General features: G+C 38.5%; 1 protein-coding gene and 1 long non-coding RNA gene across 3 annotated transcripts in view; one reads left to right on the top strand and one right to left on the bottom strand.

Moving 5' to 3' along the window:
- rapgef5b (Rap guanine nucleotide exchange factor (GEF) 5b) overlaps nucleotides 1-24039 on the bottom strand; it is a 92957-nt gene extending 68918 nt beyond the window's left edge. For both annotated transcript variants that reach the window (XM_067449056.1, XM_067449057.1), the window contains exons 1-6: nucleotides 23740-24039; nucleotides 21808-21873; nucleotides 21388-21494; nucleotides 18564-18685; nucleotides 17034-17202; nucleotides 6396-6477 (exon numbers count right to left, since the gene is read on the bottom strand). In XM_067449056.1, the coding sequence (XP_067305157.1) occupies nucleotides 6396-6477; nucleotides 17034-17202; nucleotides 18564-18685; nucleotides 21388-21494; nucleotides 21808-21873; nucleotides 23740-23868 (675 nt within the window). In that variant the 5' untranslated portion in view covers nucleotides 23869-24039. The remainder of the gene's footprint in view (nucleotides 1-6395; nucleotides 6478-17033; nucleotides 17203-18563; nucleotides 18686-21387; nucleotides 21495-21807; nucleotides 21874-23739) is intronic.
- LOC137083248 (uncharacterized) lies at nucleotides 17533-19362 on the top strand. Its single transcript, XR_010906466.1, has 2 exons — nucleotides 17533-17706; nucleotides 18571-19362. It is a non-coding gene; the product is annotated as an uncharacterized lncRNA (long non-coding RNA).
- Nucleotides 24040-24623: the final 584 nt, after the last annotated feature.

Genomic DNA, 24623 nt, shown 5'->3' with positions numbered 1-24623 from the left:
GCAAATATGCTTGTATCGGGGTTTGTAGATGGGAAGGAAGGAGGCGGGAACCGGCAAACGTTCAACAACTTTATAATAGCCCCCTCACAGGCGATTGCCCGCACACAGATAATAAAACATAAACAAACCATAACATAAAGTCCAGGCCTGGTCCTCTCTCGTCTTCCATGCTCCTCCAATTATACTCCTGTCACTGCCGTGAGCCGAGACCGGTGTGGCGGCGATCAGCTGCCGCTCATTATCACTCCACCGGCAGCTCTCACGGACCCTCACCTCGCTGCTTGCCACAATGCTTTTATTTACGTTACCAAACATTTGTTATAACCGTAGTAAATATAAGTAAAGTTTAACGTTTAAATACCGGTACAAATTACTACTGTATTGATATTTAAAAAATACAAATAACGTTACACATAACGTTATTGATGGCCAACGGACCTTTTTACTGACGTAATGACACAATGACGTGCACTTGCTAGCCTGTTCCATTTATGTGTTCTCCGAATGCTAAAGAGGAGCCTCGCCTAGCCTCTGAAGGAAGTGACTTTGAAGGATCCGTCCTTCCAAGGAAGCATCCTTGACATTGAGAAACACCTACTGATTAAAGTGCCCTTTTATGCTATTTGCAAATTTCTCCAACAACAGGTTTACATTTAAAGGTTAAAAAACACTTTAATATTCTTATAATATGCATTGCACATCACCACAATGTTTAATAATTTTCAAACGTCTCAACGGCTGAATCAGTCTCTGTAAATCTCTCGTTTCTAAGAGTCTACTCTGCTCTGATTGGTCAGATGGCCCAGTCTGTTGTGATTGGTCTACAGTGTACAGCGCGTATTTCGGAAACAAGCCCTCATTACCATAACTGAACTTCAGCTCAGTCCAGAGGCTCGCTTCCTAATGCTCAGCGATATTACAATGTAAATGCAATGACATCGATTTTATACCTATCCAAGCACGAGTTAAAATCGGTAATGATAGTTTGAGGTACATTATGAGATATTTGCAATAGAGTCCTGTGCGGGACTGTTTTCTTCATCCCGCTCCCGCCCGCCGAATTTCTGACCATTTCCGCCCGCTCCCGCAATGTATGTGTTACACTCCCGCCCGCACCTGCAAAACTCTGAGAAACTCTGTCTTCTCCCGTCACGCAGGAAAAAAAAAAAAACCACGTAGGCCTATTTGTATTGATATTATTAAAGAGATTCATGGGGTTGTTTGTTTCGTTTCCCTGGCCTGCATGTAAAAAAATCAAATTAAAATAAAGACAAAACACTATATTCAAATATAATTTAGTTTTTATCAAAAACTTTGCACATAAAAATAGACATATTATTATTATTATTATTAATTAAAATTAAATTAATAAAATTAATAAAATTAAAATAATAATATGATAAACTAGGCTACGTGAAAACTTTGACCGGGGAGAACAGAGCAGGTGTGTCACCTCAACCCAGATGTGCCGGATTTGTGCTTATTGTAGATGAGTATTTTTGCACATTTGTCACAATGAACAAAGTCCAGCTCCTTTCAATCTTTATCACAAACAATTGAAAAACTTCTCCAAATGTCAGACTTTCCTTGCTTAGCTTTTGTGCTGTAAATACCTCGTTTGAGGTTCTTTTCTACATCATCTATTGACATCTCCATCATGGCGCTAGGCAACCTCCCTATCCCGCTGTGTTTTTTTAGCCGCCCATTCCCGCCCGCAGCAAAATTCAAACTGCTTGCTCCCGCGAGATTTGCGTTGGGTCCCGCGGGACCCGGCGGGACTCAATCCCAATGCAGCCCTCTAATTTGCAACTCCTAACCATCAACATTAACAAGTGTGCGTCCATCAACCTGTGTGTTGCTAATCTATGCGGTGCACATGTGGAAACTGTACCAATATCCGCGCATACGCCAAGCACTAACGTGAACGACTGATGTAACATAAAAGTTTGCCAAACAAATCTTGCTCCATCCTTTGTCTGTAATTCTTACTACTTTGAGTAAACATAATCTGCATTAATAGACACAGATTAAGGTAATACTGCAGTCCACAGCTGATTTACAGTAGTATTTTAGTAAGACAGTAATAGCGTTGAGTTAGCTGGTTAGCATACTTACATAATATGATACCCAAAACACATTGTAGAGCACAGCATCTTCTCGACATAACGCTATCCAGTGTCCGCTGCAGTGTTTGAGGCGATTCAAGTTTTCCATGGTGTCTGTGCGCAATACGTGGACGTTAAAGCCATATGCTAATGTTTTGTCTTGATGTCACAACGAAATGGCTTGTGAGTCGACTCTTACTTTTGAGAGACAATAACTTTATATACGCAGCACTTACAGATTTAAAGTGGTGGTAAAACACGATTTCACTTTTCTAACTTTAGCTAGTGTGCAATGTTGCATAAACTGTTTGAGCATAAACAACACCTGCAGTTACAACATTCAAAGTTTAAAGCAAAGGGAGATATTTGCTTTTAAAAAATCAATTTCGAAGGACTACAGCAAACGGCCAGTAGGGAACTACAGCCTTTTCCTCCAGGGTTCCTGACATCACTAACCCCAATATTTACATAAACCCCCTCCTCTGAGAATATTAAATTAAGGGGGCGAGGACATTTTTCATTGCTGTGAAGATTAGTTGTTATGGTATAGTTAGTTGCTGACGAAACGTTATTATTTTTATCCGGATTGCAGGTCCACTTTGTGTAGTCTTCCTAGGGATGGAGAATTAGGGATCAATGGTTAATTTATTTTTAACTCGGTACCTCACAATTATTACCCAAATCTCGCTCTCTGTGCTGCACATTTTACGGAGGAAAGCTCACAATCGTTGCGAGTTCTATGCAGGGTTCGCAAAACGGTTTGTCTTGAAAGATGGAGCAGTTGCAGTTTTAAAAACAGAAGCTGTTTACTGACCACAACCTGCAAGTATGATTTATTTTTCGTGGATGTGTTTTCCTGCAATAGTTTGCATTGTTAATTGTACGTTGTAGCTAGGAAGTAAACAGATGACAATGCTGTTGGGCTCTGCAAAACAGTTTGTTCACACAGACACGTGCGATCACATTCTGTGCTGGTCCCTGCAGCGTACGATCACATATATGTGATTAGAACGTTTAGTGATCAACTGCCAAATTCAAAAATTTAAATCTGCTTTAAAGCATTGACTGGCACTTTGCCAGAGCCTGAGTGAGTGAGAAAGACTGACTGAGCTCAGTGTCTTTTAAAGGTGACCTAGAATGATTTGAAACAATATTTTAAAAAAAATTTCTGATATCTACATAGAGGTTATTTCGGCTTATTTAAGGTCAAAAACTGTCCAGATACAGTTTTACAGGTCCATTTACAACCCTAGAAATTGTCCCTAGGATGTAATGCTCTGTTTTTGCCTTATTTAGAAGGGTCATGAATATTAATGCAGAGTTCTGCTCTGATTGGCTGTTTCACTGCTCAGCTAACACTATATACCATCCATCATGGATTTTACAATGATAACTTTTTAACTTCAAATCACAAACTGAACTGGGTAGCACGTAAATATGTTGTTTACAGTAACGTTACAATTTGACAGTAGAGTCCTGATTTAAAAGTCGATTTATTTAGCCAAACAAAGTAATGTAGAAGCCTCTCAAAATAGTCAGTGTCATGTTTACTGCTCACCCGCTGCAAAATAATCATACTTCAGTTCTCAAAAATGTATATTTATTTAACAAATTTACTAAGCCTTGTCAAATGACTATTGTTTCAACTTAGATGTGTAGTATTCTTACGTTTTGCCACAAACCAATCACATGCCAGCGGCAACGCATGCTGTGTTCTTATTGGCTATAGCACTTGCCAGTGCAGTTTATATAAAGTAGCCACAGAGACTAGTTGTGTGTTTGCTGCTGGAGAGTAAAGGTCCTTTCACACTGGACGTGTAACGAAAAAGCAAATATTTCGCATGCGAATATTTCCCGTCAAAACCATTCACGTCAGCCGCAACACGAATTTGCGACGTTTCAGAGCTCCAACATTCCAAAACATTTGCGGTGACAGCTGAGAAAACACGGGCACTTCATCATTCAGTGAAGACGAGCTTTTCATTTTATTTAAAGGACCGAGAAGAAGGTTTTGGGTGCAGCCAGTCTTATAGAACAGAGAGTCTGAAGGGGAGGATGCTAATCTTGAACAGGAGCTAAAACTTTATCATGGCCGGTTCAGCACTTACTTTCTAAAGTCTGTGGGACAATTTGATCTCCTCCAGAGATCGGCATCGATAGATCTAGACAACACGGGATATTATCGTAATGATGTCTTACTAAGAAACCTTCAATTTAATCAGAAATGGGTTCGACAGTCAAGAAGTGGATAAAATCACTACTTACTGTTTGCAGGAATATGTTTGGAATAGCCCCTTTCTTCAGTTTTAGACGCTGAGCAAATCCTGCTATATTGCCCCAGGGGTTAGAAAAGGGTTAGAAAACCCCTCCGTAGTGAAATGGGCCGAGCAAACAAATAACTTTGAATTAAATTGTTGCGGTATCCGATTGTAAATAATCATCAACCATGACTGTTGACATTTTTTTATCTGTGGGAAGGCTATGAAAAGTCCTCACGTCCCTTGCACAGCTTGGAACATGACATTTATTTCCATGATCTATCGTTTTCGCTATCCTTGCGTGACGCTTGTTTATCTACTGAACTCCCGACGGCTGCACACTGCGCAGTTCCGCCTGACAATGAACATGACATGCAAATGTTAGGGGCATACATATTAAGGATCCCAGCAATTGTGTCACGTGGCATTATGGTGAAAATAGCCTGTTTTTCTGTGGTGTTTTTCACAAACAAGATTTACATAAGAAGGAGGAGGCAATGGTGTTTGAGAGTCACTGTATGTGATGTCCATGTACTGAACTCTTTTTATTTAACTATGGCAAGGTTAATTTAATTATTAATTCTAGGGCATTTTTTATGTTTATTTTAGGTTTCAAATGTCACAAAAAAGTCACATATATCAGGAGAAGTGGATGATCTTAGGTTGTAAATCCAGCATGCCCCATCTCCGTCAGTGTTGTAAACATACACCGGTGACACGGATGTCCACAGCCCGTCATAACTTCACCAATCAATTAACACAACCATTTTCTACCCTGTTCCCTCACATAATGTCACATAAGGTGAATTCAGGGTGATTGGGACACTTTTTCCCAAGTCATCTTAATGCCAAAAAGTGTCCCAATCACCTAATCACCCAATTCACCCTATATCAGGAGAAGTGGAGGATCCTGTGTTGTAAATCCAGCAGGCTTCATCAGTGTTGTAAACATTTAATGGCGGTGCAGATCACCCACAGCCCGTGATAACATTAACGATCAATTAATACAACCATTTTCGATCCTGTTCCCTCACGCAGTCACATTACATTTATCAGGTGAAGTGGATAATCTTGTGTTGTAAATCCAGCAGGCTCTGACTCCCTGTCAGCGTTGAAATCTGAATCATATAATTGCGGCGCTCCCGTCCCACCCAAAGCCCGTGGTAACTCACCGTTCAACAAACATGTGCACTAGGCGGTTAGCGAATCAGAACACAGCTGGGCCAGCTAACCAATCTGAACCCATTGCGTATTTTTGAGGGACCGACTTCATAACCCAGGAACCATCACACCATTTTTACAAGGAGGGTCAGAGCAGTGTAGAATAAATGTAAAATATATGAAAAATAATGCAATTTCTTAAAAACAGAGCATAAACACATGTTATAGTGCAACCCCCAAAAACACAATCAAGCCTTCGAAAGAATTTGTTTTACCACCCTTTAAAAACGTTGCAGGATGTTTTCATTCAATTAGAAATATGTTACACACTACATGAAAGGTTATCCTATAAAGTATTTTCAAAATTTCAGAATAGGGGCATTTTAAACCATCGAACTGAGCATCTTAACTGATCAGCTGAACACTGCAAAAAAAAGGTGAGCATCATCAGTTCCCCAGGATGTCTAATGCAAATGCAGACCCTCTCTGAATCTCAGGAAGTGGCCTTAAATTTCTGTTGCCAAGGTGACTGCAGGTGCACAGGCCACCTTGAGAAGAGGTTCTGCAACATTACCTTGATAGCTGGAAGCTAAACGTGTGCTGCATGGCCACAGTAATGCACTGATTCAATCATTACACCAGAGCTGCTGGCTCACAAACAGATTGAACGCAGGTGGGACAGGGTTTCTTTGCAAGTGAAAATGCTCTGTACTAAACCTTTTGTATATGTATATGTGGTTAAAAGACACAGGTTCATTAGTTCCTGGATGTTTGTTTAGGTATGAAACTTAAAAGGTATTAAAAATTTCCCAAATGCAAGATTTTGAAAAAAGCTAATAAAATAATGCAATAAATTAAATACAGGTCTTACCGTTAAGGTGAGATGCTCCAATGCTCTCATTTGAAGAACTGGATTACAAGCATCAGATGATTTCTGTGCATCTTCTTTACAACTGCAGGACAACATAAAACACAATATACAATAATATAGCTGCTAGCAGCAATTGCGGGGCCAAGCCCATTATGGCTCTTTTTGGCTTTTTTGGACTTTGGATATTTTTAGGAAACTTTTGTACATTGCCCAATTCACATGCTTAAACAACATAACTTAACTTAACTTAACTTACTACACATTGAATTTGACCAATCAATCTTCAAAGCTTTAGCCTGTTGCTTTAAACAGCAGACCACTCATACTTTGGTTTGTTTAATTTTATAAAGGCTTGAGATTTCGAAGGCAGAACTGCAGCTTTTGCCACTAAATGACAACATTACACACAATTTTATAAAGCTGTCCCCCATGGGACTCGAACCCATAACCTCACAATCCGGTGTCTGACGCTCATCTCATTGCGCCACAGGGAAGACATGCGTTCATTGACATGCCATAGGTCCATAGTTAAAATTAGAAATTAACTCAAAATTAAGATTTTTGGATTTAATGAACAACATTATATAATTTTTTGTGAAAAATTGCTTAAAATCATTCTTAGAAGTAATTAATGTCTTGAACGGAAGAACATTTTTGCAAATAACCATTTAGAATGCTAAGCTAATTAGCATAAAGACACAAACACAGGCAAGTTCAACTTCAGAGGTGGATTTCTCCGGAACGGTAGCGAATATCAAAAATCTGTTCAGTCATTTCTGTGCGGCTCACTCCATATTTAATGTGAGCCAATTTTGAACAAAATTGGACAAAATTTGAAGGAGGAGTAGCGAAAAAACTGTTTTTCACTTGATTCAATATGGCGCACAGTCACATGTTTGGAAAATGACAAATGAGACATCGTCGAAATCTGCAAAACCCAGAGAACAAAATGACATAAATTATATAGAATATAGATAATGTTTTCAAAAGTTATAAACGTTTTAGCAAAAAATTTTATATCTCTGGAACACTAGGTGGCGCTATTCTGAAACTTCTCATGTACATTCGGGACATGATGACGGTCATGCATACCAAATTGTGTGCAGATATGTCAAATATTATAAAAGATATCACATTTTATGACAAAATTCAAAATGGCGGTCACGTGGTTCATCTGATCCTAACATATCTTATATCACCAGATTCAGCATGACACGAGGAATCCATAGACACCAATATTATGATTTTCTGACAAACCGTTCGGATGTTATGGGCAAAAGTAGCCTTTTTTCATATCTCATGACCCCTAGGTGGCGCTGTTCCCAACTTTGGCATGGATCCTCAGATCATGGGTCTGATGAAGCATACCAATTTTTGTTTCGATTGGTCAAAGTTTGGCCGAGATACAGCCTCAGAACCAATTTTGGGTCAACCTCGTTAACTTCGAGACATCATAACTTTTTTTTTTTCCCAAGGGTCCAAAAAATTCTGTTCAGTCATTTCTGTGCGGCTCAGTCCAAATATTCTCTCTGCCAAGTTTGGACAAAATTAGACACATTTTGAAGGAGGAGTAGCGAAAAAACTAAATACTGTACTTTTTAAGATGGCCATTACTGTAATGGGCGGAGTCTTAATGTAAGATATTAAATTTGATCAGCATAATGAGAGGAATCAGGTGTACTAAGTGGCATTTTTCTACCTCAAAGGGTTCAAAAGTTATAACCGTTTCAATGTTGAATATTTGGACTGGTGGTGGCGCTATGGAGTTGGTCTTAGAGACTCCAAATTTGGTCCAATTACTTTTCATAAGCATCACTACAAGTGTGCCAAATTTCATCATTTTCCTACTTACGGTTCATAGGGCTGCCATTGACTCCCATAGGGAGGAAGAATAATAATAATTAATATAGCTGCTAGCAGCAATTGCGGGGCCAAGCCCATTATGGCTCTTCTTGGCTTTTTTTGGACTTTGGATATTATTAGGAAACTTTTTTACATTGCCTAATTCACATGCTTAAACAACATAACTTAACTTTACTTACTACACATTGAATTTGACCAATCAATCTTCAAAGCTTTAGCCTGTTGCTTTAAACAGCAGACCACTCATACTTTGGTTTGTTTAATTTTATAAAGGCTTGAGATTTCGAAGGCAGAACTGCAGCTTTTGCCACTAAATGACAACATTACACACATTTTTATAAAGCTGTCCCCCATGGGACTCGAACCCATAACCTCACAATCCGGTGTCTGACACTCATCTCATTGCGCCATAGGGAAGCCACGCGTTCATTGACATGCCATAGGTCCATAGTTAAAATTAGAAATTATCTCAAAATTAAGATTTTTGGATTTAATGAACATTATATATTTTTTGTGAAAAATTGCTTGAAATCATTCTTAGAAGTAATTAATGTCTGGAACGGAAGAACATTTTTGCAAATAACCATTTAGAATGCTAAGCTAATTAGCATAAAGACACAAACACAGGCAAGTTCAACTTCAGAGGTGGATTTCTCCGGAACGGTAGCGAATATCAAAAATCTGTTCAGTCATTTCTGTGCGGCTCACTCCATATTTATTGTGAGCCAATTTTGAACAAAATTGGACAAAATTTGAAGGAGGAGTAGCGAAAAAACGTTTTTTCACTTTATTCAATATGGCAGACAGTCACATGTTTGGAAAATGACAAATGAGACATCGTCGAAATCTGCAAAATCCAGAGAACAAAATGACATAAATTATATAGAATATAGATAATGTTTTCAAAAGTTATAAACGTTTTAGCAAAAAATCGTATATCTCTGGAACACTAGGTGGCGCTATTCTGAAACTTCTCATGTACATTCGGGACATGATGACGGTCATGCATACCAAATTGTGTGCAGATATGTCAAATATTATAAAAGATATCACATTTTATGACAAAATTCAAAATGGCGGTCACGTGATTCATCCGATCCTAACATATCTGATATCACCAGATTCAGCATGACACGAGGAATCCATAGACACCAATATTATGATTTTCTGACAAACCGTTCGGAAGTTATGGGCAAAATTAGCCTTTTTTCATATCTCATGACCCCTAGGTGGCGCTGTTCCCAACTTTGGCATGGCTCCTCAGATCATGGGTCTGATGAAGCATACCAATTTTCGTTTTGATTGGTCAAAGTTTGGCCGAGATACAGCCTCAGAACCAATTTTGGGTCAACCTTGTTAACTTCGAGACATCATAACTTTTTTTTTTCCCAAGGGTCCAAAAAATTCTGTTCAGTCATTTCTGTGCGGCTCAGTCCAAATATTCTCTCTGCCAAGTTTGGACAAAATTAGACAAATTTTGAAGGAGGAGTAGCAAAAAAACTGAATACTGTACTTTTTAAAATGGCCATTACTGTAATGGGCGGAGTCTTAATGTAAGATATTAAATTTGATCAGCATGATGAGAGGAATCAGGTGTACTAAGTGGCATTTTTCTACCTCAAAGGGTTCAAAAGTTATAACAGTTTCAATGTTGAATTTTTGGACTGGTGGTGGCGCTATGGAGTTGGTCTTAGAGACTCCAAATTTGGTCCATTTACTATTGATGACTATCTCTACAAGTGTGCCAAATTTCATCATTTTCCTACTTATGGTTCATAGGGCTGCCATTGACTCCCATAGGGGAGGAAGAATAATAATAATAACAATAATAATATAGGAAACTAACAGATACAATAGGGGCTACAGCCCTTTCAGGGCTTGGCCCCTAATAATCACAGTCAATTTACCATGTGTTTTTTTGTTTTTTGGACATGGTACTGTTAAAATGTCAAGGACATACATACAGTGCCTTGCGAAAGTTCAGCCCCCTTGAACTTTTGCCACATTTCAGGCTTCAAATACATAAAGATATAAAGATATAAAACTGTAATTTTTTTGTGAAGAATCAACAACAAGTGGGACACAATCATGAAGTGGAACAAAATTTATTGGAGATTTCAAACTTTTTTAACAAATCAAAAACTGAAAAATTGGGCGTGCAAAATTATTTGGCCCCTTTACTTTCAGTGCAGCAAACTCTCTCCAGAAGTTCAGTGAGGATCTCTGAATGATCCAATGTTGACCTAAATGACTAATGATGATAAATAGAATCCACCTGCGTGTAATCAAGTCTCCGTATAAATGCACCTGCACTGTGATAGTCTCAGAGGTCCGTTTAAAGCGCAGAGAGCATCATGAAGAACAAGGAACACACCAGGCAGGTCCGAGATACTGTTGTGGACTTATAAGGCTGTCCCTCTAAACTTTCAGCTCATACAAGGAGAAGACTGATCAGAGATGCAGCCAGGAGGCCCATGATCACTCTCGAGGAAATGCAGAGATCTACAGCTGAGGTGGGAGACTCTGTCCATAGGACAACAATCAGTCGTATACTGCACAAATCTGGCCTTTATGGAATAGTGGCAAGAAGAAAGCCATTTCTTGAAGATATCCATAAAAAGAGTCGTTTAAAGTTTGCCACAAGCCACCTGGGAGACACACCAAACATGTGGAAGAAGGTGCTCTAGTCAGATGAAACCAAACTTGAACTTTTTGTCAACAATGCAAAACGTTATGTTTGGCGTAAAAGCAACACAGCTCATCACCCTGAACACACCATCCCCACTGTCAAACATAGTGGTGGCAGCATCATGGTTTGGGCCTGCTTTTCTTCAGCAGCGACAGGGAATATGGTTAAAATTGATGGGAAGATGGATGGAGGACCATTCTGGAAGAAAACCTGATGGAGTCTGCAAAAGACCTGAGACTGGGACGGAGATTTGTCTTCCAACAAGACAATGATCCAAAACATAAAGCAAAATCTACAATGGAATGGTTCAAAAATAAACATATCCAGGTGTTAGAATGGCCAAGTCAAAGTCCAGACCTGAATCCAATCGAGAATCTGTGGAAAGAACTGAAAACTGCTGTTCACAAACGCTCTCGATCCAACCTCACTGAGCTCGAGCTGTTGTGCAAGGAGGAATGGGCAAAAATTGTCTCGATGTGCAAAACTGATAGAGACATACCCCAAGCAACTTACAGCTGTAATCGCAGCAAAAGGTGGCGCTACAAAGTATTAACTTAAGGGGGCCGAATAATTTTGCACGCAAAATTTTTCAGTTTTTGATTTGTTAAAAAAGTTTGAACTATCCAATAAATTAATTATCCAATAAATGATTGTGTCCCACTTGTTTTTGATTCTTCACAAAAAATTACAGTTTTATATCTTTATGTTTGAAGCCTGAAATGTGGCAAAAGGTCGCAAAGTTCAAGGGGGCCGAATACTTTTGCAAGCCACTGTACATATATATGTCTCCTGCTTACTCTGTCTACGGAGTCCAACACATTAGCGTAACGTTTTTCATGTCAATATTAATTATGTCAATTTTCATCAAAACAATGCACTGTGGCTTTAATTCAGTGTGAGCAAATTTTTGCCCAAGCTTTAAAGGCCTGTTTAAATAATTAAAACTAAAAGCGTATCTTAACTTTAATGTTACATTTATCATGTGAACTATACTTATACAGAACATGTTATTAATATGCACGCGTGTTTGGGACAGAGGGGAACATGGTTGCATTTGCAGCAGATATATGCTGCATAAATCAAAGCATGAGAAGCTGGCAATCTCAATTGTGAAATGTCAACAGTCGCTGGTCAAGTACTGTTCCAATTCAAAGTTCACATCTAGCCAAGTACAGTTCTAATCCCCAGATGTGTCCTTGATCCTCCCCTTTTATCGAGGATGCAGAGAGGTGACTTGTGTAGACTTTAGACAAACCGGTATCCCATAATGCATCTCGCACCGACCAGCAAGCATCAATAGCGGACAAGAAAACGTCTCAGGTTATAACTATAGCCATAGTTCCTTGAGAAGGGAATCAGACACTGCGGCCACTAGGGACAGCTTTGGGGATGCCCTCAACGTGACAGCGTCTGATGAACGTTTGTCAACTCAGCCAATGGCGAACATGAACGTCACAGGCGGGTGACGTCACGACCAGGAAAGGATATATACACCAGGAAAGGATAAATACAAATATATGTAATCTGACCAAACTTCAGCAAAACTGCAGAAGCAAAGATCACAGGGAAGCAGAGAGTATGGCAAGGGGATGCAGTGTCTCATTCCCTTCTCAGGGAACTATGGTTATAGTTATAACCTGAGACGTTCCCTTATGAGGGAACTTTACACTGCGTCCACTGGGGACAGCTTTAGGAATGAAATACCAAAACGCCATATTACCAAAATACCTATCATGTGAAACATTCAAGACAGAAGCACCGATGAACCTAGAGCACACTCCAGGTCAAGATCATAAAATCTTACGACTTATCCCCTCCCGGCACATTTTCTCCAGACCCCCCCGGAGCAGAACAACTGGAGGAAAGGCATACAGACGCAGCCTCAGCCACATCTGTACCATGGCATCCAGCCCCAGAGGAGCTGGATGCATCAGAGTACCAGAGTGGACAGTGCGTGTTGTCTTGCGACGCAAACAGATCTACCTCCGCCTGGCCAAAAACCTCCCAAATGAGCTTCACCACCTAGGGGTGAAGTCTCCATTCCCCTGGCCTCAGCCTCTATCTCTACAGGATGTCTGCGCCTATATTTTTGGCCCTTGGGATAAAGATTGCTCTCAAGGAGAGTAATTTCCCCAGAGACAGGAGGATCTGGTGTTCCAGTTTGCACAATGGGCACGAATGCAGACCTCCCTGACGATTTATATAAGAGACCACCGATGTGTTGTCTGAACGGACCAACACATGAAGGTCCCTCAGATCTGGGAGGAAAAACAGCCAAACTACTTTGGGATTCAGAAAAAAAAGTGGTTCTCTGTACTGGAGAAAGCACACTCTTCTTTGCATTCAGTCTCAACCCCAACTTTTGAATACGAGCAAGGACGACATCTCGATGCCGAACCGCCATCTCCTCCGAGGCAAAAAGATCTATAATAATGCAATACTATTAGATATAAAAACACATTTTACTCGCATTATGTGTTTTGCACAATTCCTGTTGGGTCCAAATCCAGCATCAACCAGAGATTTTTTTACAAACAATCCTGCAGTGAAATAAAGTGAACATGTCTTCCCCACGTGTGCAGGAACTTCATAAAAAATTAAGTTCAACCACACATCCTAATTAGGATCCGAAGGAAGCTTATGCAGTTATTGTATTTTTCCACAACCAGGAATAGCGCAATATCTTGCCATCTTCCTCGGCATGTTTAATATTGCTGGCTAGCTAGCACAAGTCGATCAGCTCCATGAGTCGGTGGGCAGGGCTACTGGATTAGATGTGCTGTAGAGTTGTGTTTCGTAGCGCTATGTAAGAATGAAGCACACAGTGATTTGCTGGGCCTGCTGTCTATAAAAGCTTTTCTATGACTAGCAAGGAAGTTTCCAGCTCTGAATTTTGATCTTTTTTTTTTTTTGTTGATCTTTTATATATCAAAAGCTCAAGGGAAAGTTGATTTCTCAATTCATTACCCCTTTAATTGCATCATGTCTTCGTAACCCTCGGTTTCCCGTTTTATTTGGCAGAAACGCTTTACTCTTACTGCAGTGTTGCAGCAAGTGTCACAGCAGCCACCGAGCGATAGCAGAGTAACGTCATAACATCATTTAACACACTCAGATGTATCTAATATGGTAAACAGAGCTGCTTTACCTCAAAATCATGACCGGAAAAGCAAAAATGCCGCCGGCAACTGTGGCATAATTAAAGTCCCACAGCTTGCGAGCCGTGTCACGCTCGTCTCTCATTAGAAATCGCTCCAGCGACCTTGTTCAGCTCCACAGCACTCGCCCCTGCTCTGTTTCATACTACAGTAACGTTAATAATCACATCCATGAACATAATTTCTGTCTGAGTCCTACCCCGATTCTTTTCCACCAGCTGTGAGGTGAAGACCACATGTCCCAAGATTCTGAGTTCAAACTTGCCGTCATCAAACTACGCCTTTGTTTTGAATAGTTGACCTCTAGCGGACGGAAAAGTTACAGTGCACCTTTAAAGAGGATCATCAAAATAAACTGTTACCTATAAATGCAGCCTCCCCAAACTTTTGAACAGTGATGTTAATTCTTAAGATGTGTATACTCAACATACATAGAAAAAGTATGTTATAACTTTTTACTTCATGGTATATATCTCTTTAAAACCACATGAAATTAACACAAATACACCATCTGACAGCACCAAGGCTAAAAAAAGAACTTGTTGTCACACTGATCGATAAAATAAATAACTTGACAACGACTGTACTTGTTATGATACTAGCTCAGGCATATGGACGTGCAGACAGAGGGACCTAAAAACAGGTCTGATCTCGCTAGAGATGGACATCCTGCTTAGACAAACCACAAGGACAGAGCCTGACTGACTTTCCCAGCAGACAGGAAATTATGCAAAGTAATGACCTACAGCTCAACTTCCATTTGCGTCCTTTGACCCCCTGCTTACGTACGGTGTACCAAAGTGCTAAACGTCATTGATCGGATTAAGTGAGGCCCTACACAAATTCTCTGTGGCTCATAAGAGGTCAAGCCAGCAAGCCAGGGTAAACAGTAAGGATTTTTTTCTGGTCAGGCCATTATTTCCGATCTCAACGTGCTCTGCCAATATTTTCAAACAAAAACATAATATATCCATTAAATAATGTTTCCAAATGCACACAAACTGCAAAGGCATTGAGAGAACAGATGGATAGCTTGCATCTTACACTGACATGTCTGTGAACTGATGAGATGTGCTTTGACAGACTGTGGAAGGTCAAAAGAAGTGAAGCAGCACTCTAAACAGGTTGGGTATGTCTGAATATCTGAAAGTGAGACAGACAGAGCCTGGAGCAAAATTATTTGTCTGCCCTGCACTCAGAGGTGTACCGTCACACAGACATCTGCTGGTAAAGGCTGGAAGCGCAGCAGAAGTTACCACATTAGTATGCTCATGGAAAGACCCTTAATGATGACTGTAAATTAATATCATCTACAAGCCCTGTCCAGATTACAGGTAATCGATTTTTTAAAACATGGTTTGCAGATTATGTCAAAACCCATTTGCCTATTGTAATTTTTATGGGGACAATTCATCCAAAAATGAAAATTCTGTCATGCTGCAGGGATGACATATTTTTGGAAGCCAACATAGAAGCTAGCATCACACTGATTCCTCAACAAAAACTTTTTCAGTTTATGATTCTTACTGTACATGTTTTGTCTATCAAGATCATTGTCACAACTTTATTAAATTTGAAGCCTACATGCAATTGGCAAACATAAAGGCTACAGTATAAACAAACTACACCATGGTCACATGACACACTGAGCTTCTGACAACTCTTTTGACCTTTATTAAAAAATGTTGACCTTTATTAAAATCTACGTTGGAAAGGTTGAGTTAGAACAGTCTGCAAGAAGAGCGTGAGGAATAGTTTTTAACAACAAGGTTGTAAAATTGAACTAGTAAGTAGAAGAGTTTTCCTATCCTATCAGTTTAATATCCTGAAAACCTCTTTAGTCTTATTTAGCCACTTGTTAGCGAGAGCCTTTTTCAAGACACAAACGCATTAAAAGAAAATCCTGCATGGGGTATTACTGATGTATTTTATGTCATAGAATAATATGTAAAAATATCTTGAGCTTGTTTTAACTACAGACCTTATTTTTTTATACAAAAACCTTTTTATTTTTTTTAAACATTGACTGCGGGATAATGGAACAGGAAGTGCACACATGCTTATCCACTTCTGGTTTTTAGGACTGCAACACTATGCATAGATTTGTATTTAATTTGAATAGAAGTAGCAAACAGGAACTAGACTTGAAATGTATGAAACAAGGACATGGATGAAATTAATGTCCGGTTTTGTAACAGAAAGTCATATTTTTATTAGAAACCCTATAACTTTCTCCTGATAGGTTGATTTATTTGATTCTCCCTAAGGGAGAAATTATTGGAAAACATACTTCCAGAACCAACACCACTGAAAAGTGGGCAGGCACTGTTGCGCTCCATTAACTTGACAGCCTTGTTAGAATGTGTAAAACAACCAAAATAAAAAGTCAGAAGTTTGAAAGTTTATAGGCAGACAGACAGAGATACAGATTTATGGAACAGGATGGAAGAACTCTTCATTTCCCAGTATTAGTTCAACTTGTTCAATTTCTTTTAATTAATTGCAATTTAGTAAATTTCACTTCCTGTCACTCCAATTGAATTTCCAATTACCTTCAAACACTCACGAATTGTAAGGCAGCCAATTCTTAAATTATGTTCCTAATTTAGACCCCCAGTTGAGGTCCACAGAGAGAGAATGGATGTAAAACTTTTGCCTCATCACAATAATCTTTTGGATCCCAAAAAACCAAGACAACCCAAGGGGTAAATAGTCACAACTTTCATAGTGATTAAAAGCCTCTTTTATATATGTTTAGCTCTGCTTAGGTAATCAGTAAGGGTTGTTTACGGGTCCAGGCACGTTCTGTTAGCAATGAATAGTAAATTAAAAGCTATTAAGTTTTACAATCCGGAGGGACAAGATATTTAATGACCTTTGACCTTAGAAAAAACACTATCATTAAGCTTTATGTAACCGTATGCTCACCGCCTGTGGGTTCCACTGCGAGGCTGCACGTATGGGACCAGCTGTAGCAGCAGATGTACTGCACTCGGCCAGTTGACCTGATTTCTGAAATCACAGCTCTGGGCCTCGCATTCCTCAAAGGTGAACTGGTACAAAGACCTGGAGTCCTCAAATGCATTGTTCTGCTCCACTGGACACAACAGAGGCACAAAAGGGTTAAACATCTGACATAAAGCGGTCAAGACAAAGCTTATGTAAATGTCATTTTCTGGGCATTAAAGGTGCCCTAGAATGAAAAATTGATTTAATCTTGCCATGGTGAAATAATAAGAGTTCAGTACATGAACATCACATAGGGTGAGTCTCAAACACCATTGCCTCCTATTTCTTATGTAAATCCCATAAATCAAAAACTCAACAGAAAAAAAAGTGCTTCTCAACATAAACTCAACCATGACGTAAGCGTTGGGGATCATTTATATACACGCCCCCAACATTTGCATCTGTCCAACAAGCCGAATCTACTAATGATAAACAAGACACTCGAAGATAGCAAAAACGGCTCTCATGACACATGGTTGAGGTTTATTATAATCGGATACCACAACAAATCGTTCGTTTGTTCGGCCCATTTCAAACAAGCTTCACTCAGCGTCGTAAACTGAAGAAAGGGGCAACTATATTCCTGCAAGCAGTAAGTAATTTATCCACTTATTGACTAGCTGTTTAAACAATTTCTGAATAAATTGAAAGTTTCTTAGAGACAGAATTGTCTAGATGACGCAAGATGACAGTACAGTAACAATAGGATACTCCAAGTACCATACAAAACTAAATAGTGTGTTTAATGACAAAGGTTAATATTATTTTGTATTACAAAATACAACGTAGATACTTTGATTACAGATCGTTCACTCGATCCCTCTAGCAAACGTCACCTTTTCCACCATATAAGTTAAAACGACACTCAATGGAGATTGATAAAATACAGCTTACTTGTTTAATGGTGTTTTCAGATCGTCCGTGTGCGAGAGAGCGCTCGCGTGCATATGATTGCCAGATTGGAGTGTATACAGGTTTCTTTTCAAAGAAAAGCTCTGTTTGGGGGATTTAATTAATGAAATCTGGCAACCGCACAAACGCGAGCTCTTTCTCGCGTGTGGATGATTTGAAAACACCAAATAAACAAGTAAGCTGCATTTGATCAATCTCCATTTGAGATATTTTGCTTAGTTTCATTTAGTCGGTCTGTCAGGAAGGTCAGGACTCACAAGCCGTTTTACTGAACTGCTGTGAGCGGCTGAAATAAGCCAATCAGAGCAGAGCTCAACATTAATATTTATGACTCTTCCAAATAAGGCAAAAACAGAGCATTACATCCTTGGGACTATTTCTAGAGTTGTAAAAGCACCTGTAAAACTGTATCTGGACAATTTTCTCCATTAAATAAGCCAAATACCCTCTATGTAGATATCAGAGAACAATTTAACATATTGTTTTAAATCATTCTAGGGCACCCTTAACAGTAACTCTTTTATCTTGTCTGTGTACCTGACAGCAGAATGCCCAAGTCCAGGAGAACGTTCCAGATTTTGGAAGCTATTTCCCTGTTCTGGATAAATTCATAACGATCCATCAGCCATTCCACCAGCTCCAGACCTGTACATGTCCTCCTGAGAATATGCCAGATGGCAACAGGAAAAAGTGGAGAGAAGAAAATGTTTTAGGTTGATTTTACTAAACAAAACAAAACCATTGCCAATGTCACGTGATTTCAGCAGTTTGGATTCGATTGATCGATTCACTGATTTATGGAACACAGAAGAGAAAATGATGCTGAATAAAGTCGTAGTTTTTGTGATTTTTGGACCAAAATGTATTTCCGATGCTTCAAGAGATTCTAATTAACCAACTGATGTCTCATATGGACTACTTTGATGATGTTTTTATTCCCTTTCTGGACATGGACAGTACAGTGTGCATAGACTGTATATGCTCTTGGACTAAAATATAAAATATCTTAAACTGTATTCCGAAGATGAACGGAGGTCTTACGGGTGTGGAACGACAATAGGATGAGTCATTAATGACATCAATTTCATTTTTTAACCCTTTAATGCCCTTGAACAATCAAAAATGCGAATACATTTAGATTATGCCTAAATGTCCGTCTTGGGTATGTACGTCTCGAGTGAATAAGTTTGGGACGTGTGACAGTATTGGTTCTGCGCATTACTGTAGTAGGTATTCAAAGTGAAAGCAACTTATTAAAGCCTACACTATCAAACAACAACAACTGGAAAAAAAAAAAACAATAGCCTACTTAAACATAAAGCACTGTTTGAATATGCATCTTTGTGTTGTATTTATTTGTCCTCCTATCATTTGTTTATTAGTTCTTATTTTATTACTGACCGTTTACTTGATGAATTAATTATTTGAGAACGTTTTACTTATATTAGGCAATTGATTATTGCTGTGATTTTACATTTCCCAGTCATATTTCCTACCCTAAGTGATGTTATTCAAGCTACATAGTACACCACTGGACTAGCCTTTTTAGTAAGATACCAAAATGTGAAACCATTTCTGTTTTGGGGGTCATCTCATTGTTGCCAATCTAGTGAACCTGTTGTTAATTTCATTAATACCAAAGTAGCTGAAACTGATTAACAACCCCCTCTGCTACTTAACTGACTAGGACCCGTATTTATCAAGCTTCTCAAGGTGCTATTTTAGTCTTAAGTGCTGAGAATTCATGAAATTTACTCCTACTTTCAAACTTAACTGTAAAAGCAAGATATCAAATTTCTTAAAGCTAAGAATCACTCTTCCTCTCCCAGTTTTTTTAAGACAGCTCGAGAGGTCTCTCAAGTGGTTAGGAGTTGCCAGTAGGGGCTTGAGATGGCACTGAGGAGACAGAGACGTGCACAAATCTATCAAGAGAGGGAGAATGTGTTCGAAATATTTGACGACAAGCAGTTAATCAAACGGTATCGTTTGGACAGAGCAGGCATCATCTTTTTCAGAGCTGGTTAATGTTTGGTTTTTATAAATAAATAAATAAAAACGCTGTTCGGCTAATTCAGCAAGCAGTAGCGATCGCTTCTTCCTCCTGCAAGTTCGGTTTTCTTTTGGAATCCATGGTGACTGATTATATTTTAAAAAATCTAGGCTATATATAGGCAGGTCAGTTAACAGCACACCAATTAAAAAAATATAATTAAGACATGGATGAAAACATGTTTATCTTTCATTTCAAATGTGTATATTATGATGTATTCTCTTGAAAACTCTTTATTGTCTAATGTGTGTTGGATATAAACTCCACCATTCAATGTGAATTTATCTGAGAATATTCTTAAATAAGGACATCTATTCAATGATTGGTTCATGCCTATGACTAGGGCTGTAACGATATGCGATATGAAATCGAAATCGCAATACGCAGGTCCACGAACCTGTATCGCGATGTGAGAAGGCAGAATTGCGACACACCCCTTCCAACTCCCAGAATTATCCTTCCTGTCCAGGTCCAACTTTTAAGTCAGCAGTATGGCAACATTTCAGCTACCCGGTGGAGAACAAGGACCCACACAATTTGCCATAAGTGTTTCAAGAAGCTTCCCCAACCGGCTGGCAACGTGGTGTGAGCGTGGCGTTTCTGTTGCGTGTCATCCGCAGGGCGGCTGCGTGGCGTTTTCTCTTTCTTTGCACACCAGAAGTCTGACACGGCGCTTCTGTTGGTATTGATGTACAGGAGGCCCTATACTTCATGTTAAATATATATTGCCTATTGGTACCACAAAGAAAACGTCGGCAGTAGCCTATTGACCATACAGATATATGGTATTGACCGCAAAATAGGCTACAGAATACTGTACAGAATAAAACTGTTTTGTCCCCCTCATATCGAGGTTTGTATCGTACCGTGGGTCAAAAATCGTGATACGAACCGAATCGTGGGTTTGGTGTATCGTTACAGCCCTACCTATGACATCATCCAAAATCCAGTTTGTGGCACAGCAAAGTGTCGTAAATCAACTCTAAGACTGACACTTAAGATTTAGTCTTACACTTTACTTAAAGTATGATTGGGATGCTTGATAACTAACTTTTAAGCGCAGCTTTGAGCCAGGAATTTTGTTACTCTTAAGTCAATTCTTAGCAGTGTTCTTGTGAGTAATTCTAAGATATTTGATGAATATGGGCCCAGATCAATATCCCAGGTGACTTGATGCTATTCTCTGATTAAAAAGTGTTCCTTTTCCGTTTTTTGAGCAGTGTATATACACACACACACACACACACACACACACACACACACACACACACACACACACACACAAAAACACAACATTGCAATGAAACATACCTGATGATTCTTGCCAGTTTAATATGTGCTTTCCAGTTATCCTGGCCATTGGATAAGAAAGCATTCCTCAGTGCTCGGCCGGCACATGGCACATTATTCGCGCAAGCCTTCACAACACAGAGAGAACATTCTTAATCCCGTTAAAGCAGAACAATTTTGACATGGACAGAAACAGGAGATGGCCAGAACTATTTGCCTGCATGGCCACAAAATATAGATCATAAACTGTGTATCTACAATACATACATTTCTAATAATGTTTTTTTAATAATATCAGTCTCTCAGTTGGTAAGGAAGCTGCATCTTAATTACGTAATCTAAAACAAGTGCTGACAATAGTGCTTTGACACCATGAAACAACCAGATTTTCAAGTCACTGAAGGGCTAAGGGCAATGATGGGAGATAAATGCCTGATATACCTTGTGTCTAGTCTGTCCGGCATTTGAACAGCCGATGAACTCAGGTGGCTGCTTCTGAGATATAATCTAGCATGGAGAGAAAAGGTTAAACATCCAAGAAAAAATACAGCTCTCTGTATCCTGAGACAATACACTTTGTCTGCTGTTTCTCATCTTAAAGCCGCAGCTATGACGATTACATGAAACATTCATTCATATAAACATCATATCTAGCTCTGCGGAGCCCCACACGACATGCAGTAAAAAACTAGTAGGCTAAATCATGTGCACGATTTACTATTTCGTTCCCTCGTTTATAAACAGTGCACGAGTTTTACTAATTCATTCCCTCGATTTGATCATCGTGCAAATGATTTATAAATCGAGGGAACGAATTAGTAAAACGTGCGCACAATTTATAAATTGAAGGAACGAAATAGCATCTTGCATGTCGTGTGCGGGGCTCCGTAAGCTTCTCCAATTTAACTAATACAAAAACAAAACATCAGGGCAGAGAGATTCAAACATCCACTTGGAACATGTACATACTACAAAACAAATGAGCATAAAAGCCATGTTATATTATCAAAACAGGTTGATGATAGCAATGCGCCTCAAAAGAATCCAGAGTTAAACAAAGCGAAGCAGCCTGTAGTGAAAGCCTGATAGTCCATTACTCAATGTGTACTTTAGCTAATTGACTCGTGGGATGTTGGGGAAACATACAGTGAAGTCATTTTTGTAGTCAGTGTAAACAACAGCTCTTTACCCCCATGTCTAGATTATGTGTTGAAGCAATAAAAAATAGAGGCCATTTATTAATACTAGGAGGCTGAATTAGTTATTTCTCCTTGAAAGACTATAAGACTAAGAATTTAAAGTGAGTCATTATTACTTTGAGCACTTTTCTCTTTCGTACTTTTGTATTACTTTTTGACTTTTTAGGAAAAGTATTCTTCTGTGGTATAATAAAAGCAAAACTTTAATATTTATATTATACTATATACATAATACTGCATTACATATTATAATTCAGGCAGATATAGTTATATTTCAACTAAAATTAGTTTAGTTCTCCAGTTTAGTTCTCCTCTGAACATTTTCTGTCTGATTGTGTTTTTTTTTTTCAGTTAAAAACAGATTTAAATGCTTTACTCACTTACATTTTTCAAAAAACATTAGTTATTTGTAATTTTTCTGTTATTTAAAGTGTCAAAATATCATGTGGTGTGACCGTCCGACCATAACTTCTGTTTTGGAAACATCTTTGAAATGACTCTAAATGTATTCATTTCAAATTTATTTTCTACACTATTTGGCATGATTTCCAAAGCGTTTTGTAATCCTGCACAAAATTGCATTTGTTTATTTTTCATATTATACACACAAATTGTTTTTAATGATATGCAAAATATGCATTTGATGGATCACATGACTGTTAGTTGAAATTATATTTCTTACGAATAATATACTTCTTTTTTACCTCTTTATATTTATTAAACATTCATTTTATAACCCCATATTAATTGATCAAAACAAGAATATTTTTCAACATTGGTTTCAACATTAATTATAATAATAAGAAATGTTTTTGTGTATACATACACACACACAAAGTTAAAAAATATATATATAAATTTGTCAACTGAAATTTTCACTTATTTTTTCTAATAGTAAATTGTTTCAGTGTTATAACATAATTTGAATGCATCTTTTAAATGTTTTCTAATTGATATTGTCTCGTTTTTACACACATTCGCCTCATTCAGGGTTTAAAATCCCACCCAACAGGTTTCTTTTTAACCAATCTCATATTACAGCAGCCAGGCCAATGAAATGAATTAGTGTCAGCTGTTCTCAAAGTCTATTGTGTAAGCAATATGCAAAACAGCCTTAAACAAATTTTACACAGCTCAGGCACAAGTACAGTAGTTAGTTTTAAAATACACTTACAGCTTCCAAGTTCTTCTTAAACTGAGAGCCATTCCTCAGTAAGAGAGGAGAATCAGTTCGGCTGGTCCTGTGATCTTCAAGAACTTTTACGAGACCCTTAACAGACGGACTCTCGTCCATCACGTCCATATCCAGGACAAGTCAGCACAGGTTAAGAACGAAAGCTCGGACTCCCACATATAAATCAATGACGGATGTTGACCAACAGGTGTGCACATGAAATCGATAGTCGTCTGACTATAACGTATAAAAGCGCAAGGCTCATCTACACACTGCGTCGTGACAATGGAAGACACGTGAGTAAACATAGGTGCGGAGTTGAAAAAGGTGAGTCACATGACTCGAGTGGGCCGTACCTATATGAGATCACTGCGTTCGTTGTCAGTGTTAAATCTAAATTAGAAGATAAGATTACATGATTAAATTATAAATATTTTAGTTTTTTAATTGTGTTTATCTCTGTGGAACGGTTTTTAATGTTGTAGAGTTTTCCTTAATTATCGGGGGTATAAAAACTTGATCCAGACAAATGAACTTGCCTGCACATGCTATCGAAAAATGTCCTACTTCCAAAGTTCCCACTTTTTCATTGCATTTCAGGGCGTTCATGTCAATATTTTTTTTTTTACTTGTCACTATACCTACTGTAATAAAGTGACATTTTCATGTTTTTGTGTGACACCCACATGAAAAATACATTATAGTAAAATTACTGTAGTATGCCTAAATACTATTTTTTTTAACCATACTAAATATACTACAATAAATTCACAGTGCAGTAAATACTAAAATGTCTGGTGTATATGATTGAAAAAGACTATTTACTAGAGTAATTATAGTGTTTTTTATGTGGGTGTCATACAAAAATATGAAAATGTCACTTT

The sequence above is a fragment of the Pseudorasbora parva genome, chromosome 7 (assembly GCF_024679245.1).
Source record: "Pseudorasbora parva isolate DD20220531a chromosome 7, ASM2467924v1, whole genome shotgun sequence".
In the NCBI taxonomy this organism is placed as follows: domain Eukaryota; kingdom Metazoa; phylum Chordata; class Actinopteri; order Cypriniformes; family Gobionidae; genus Pseudorasbora; species Pseudorasbora parva.
This window is presented reverse-complemented; position numbering and strand designations above follow the sequence as displayed.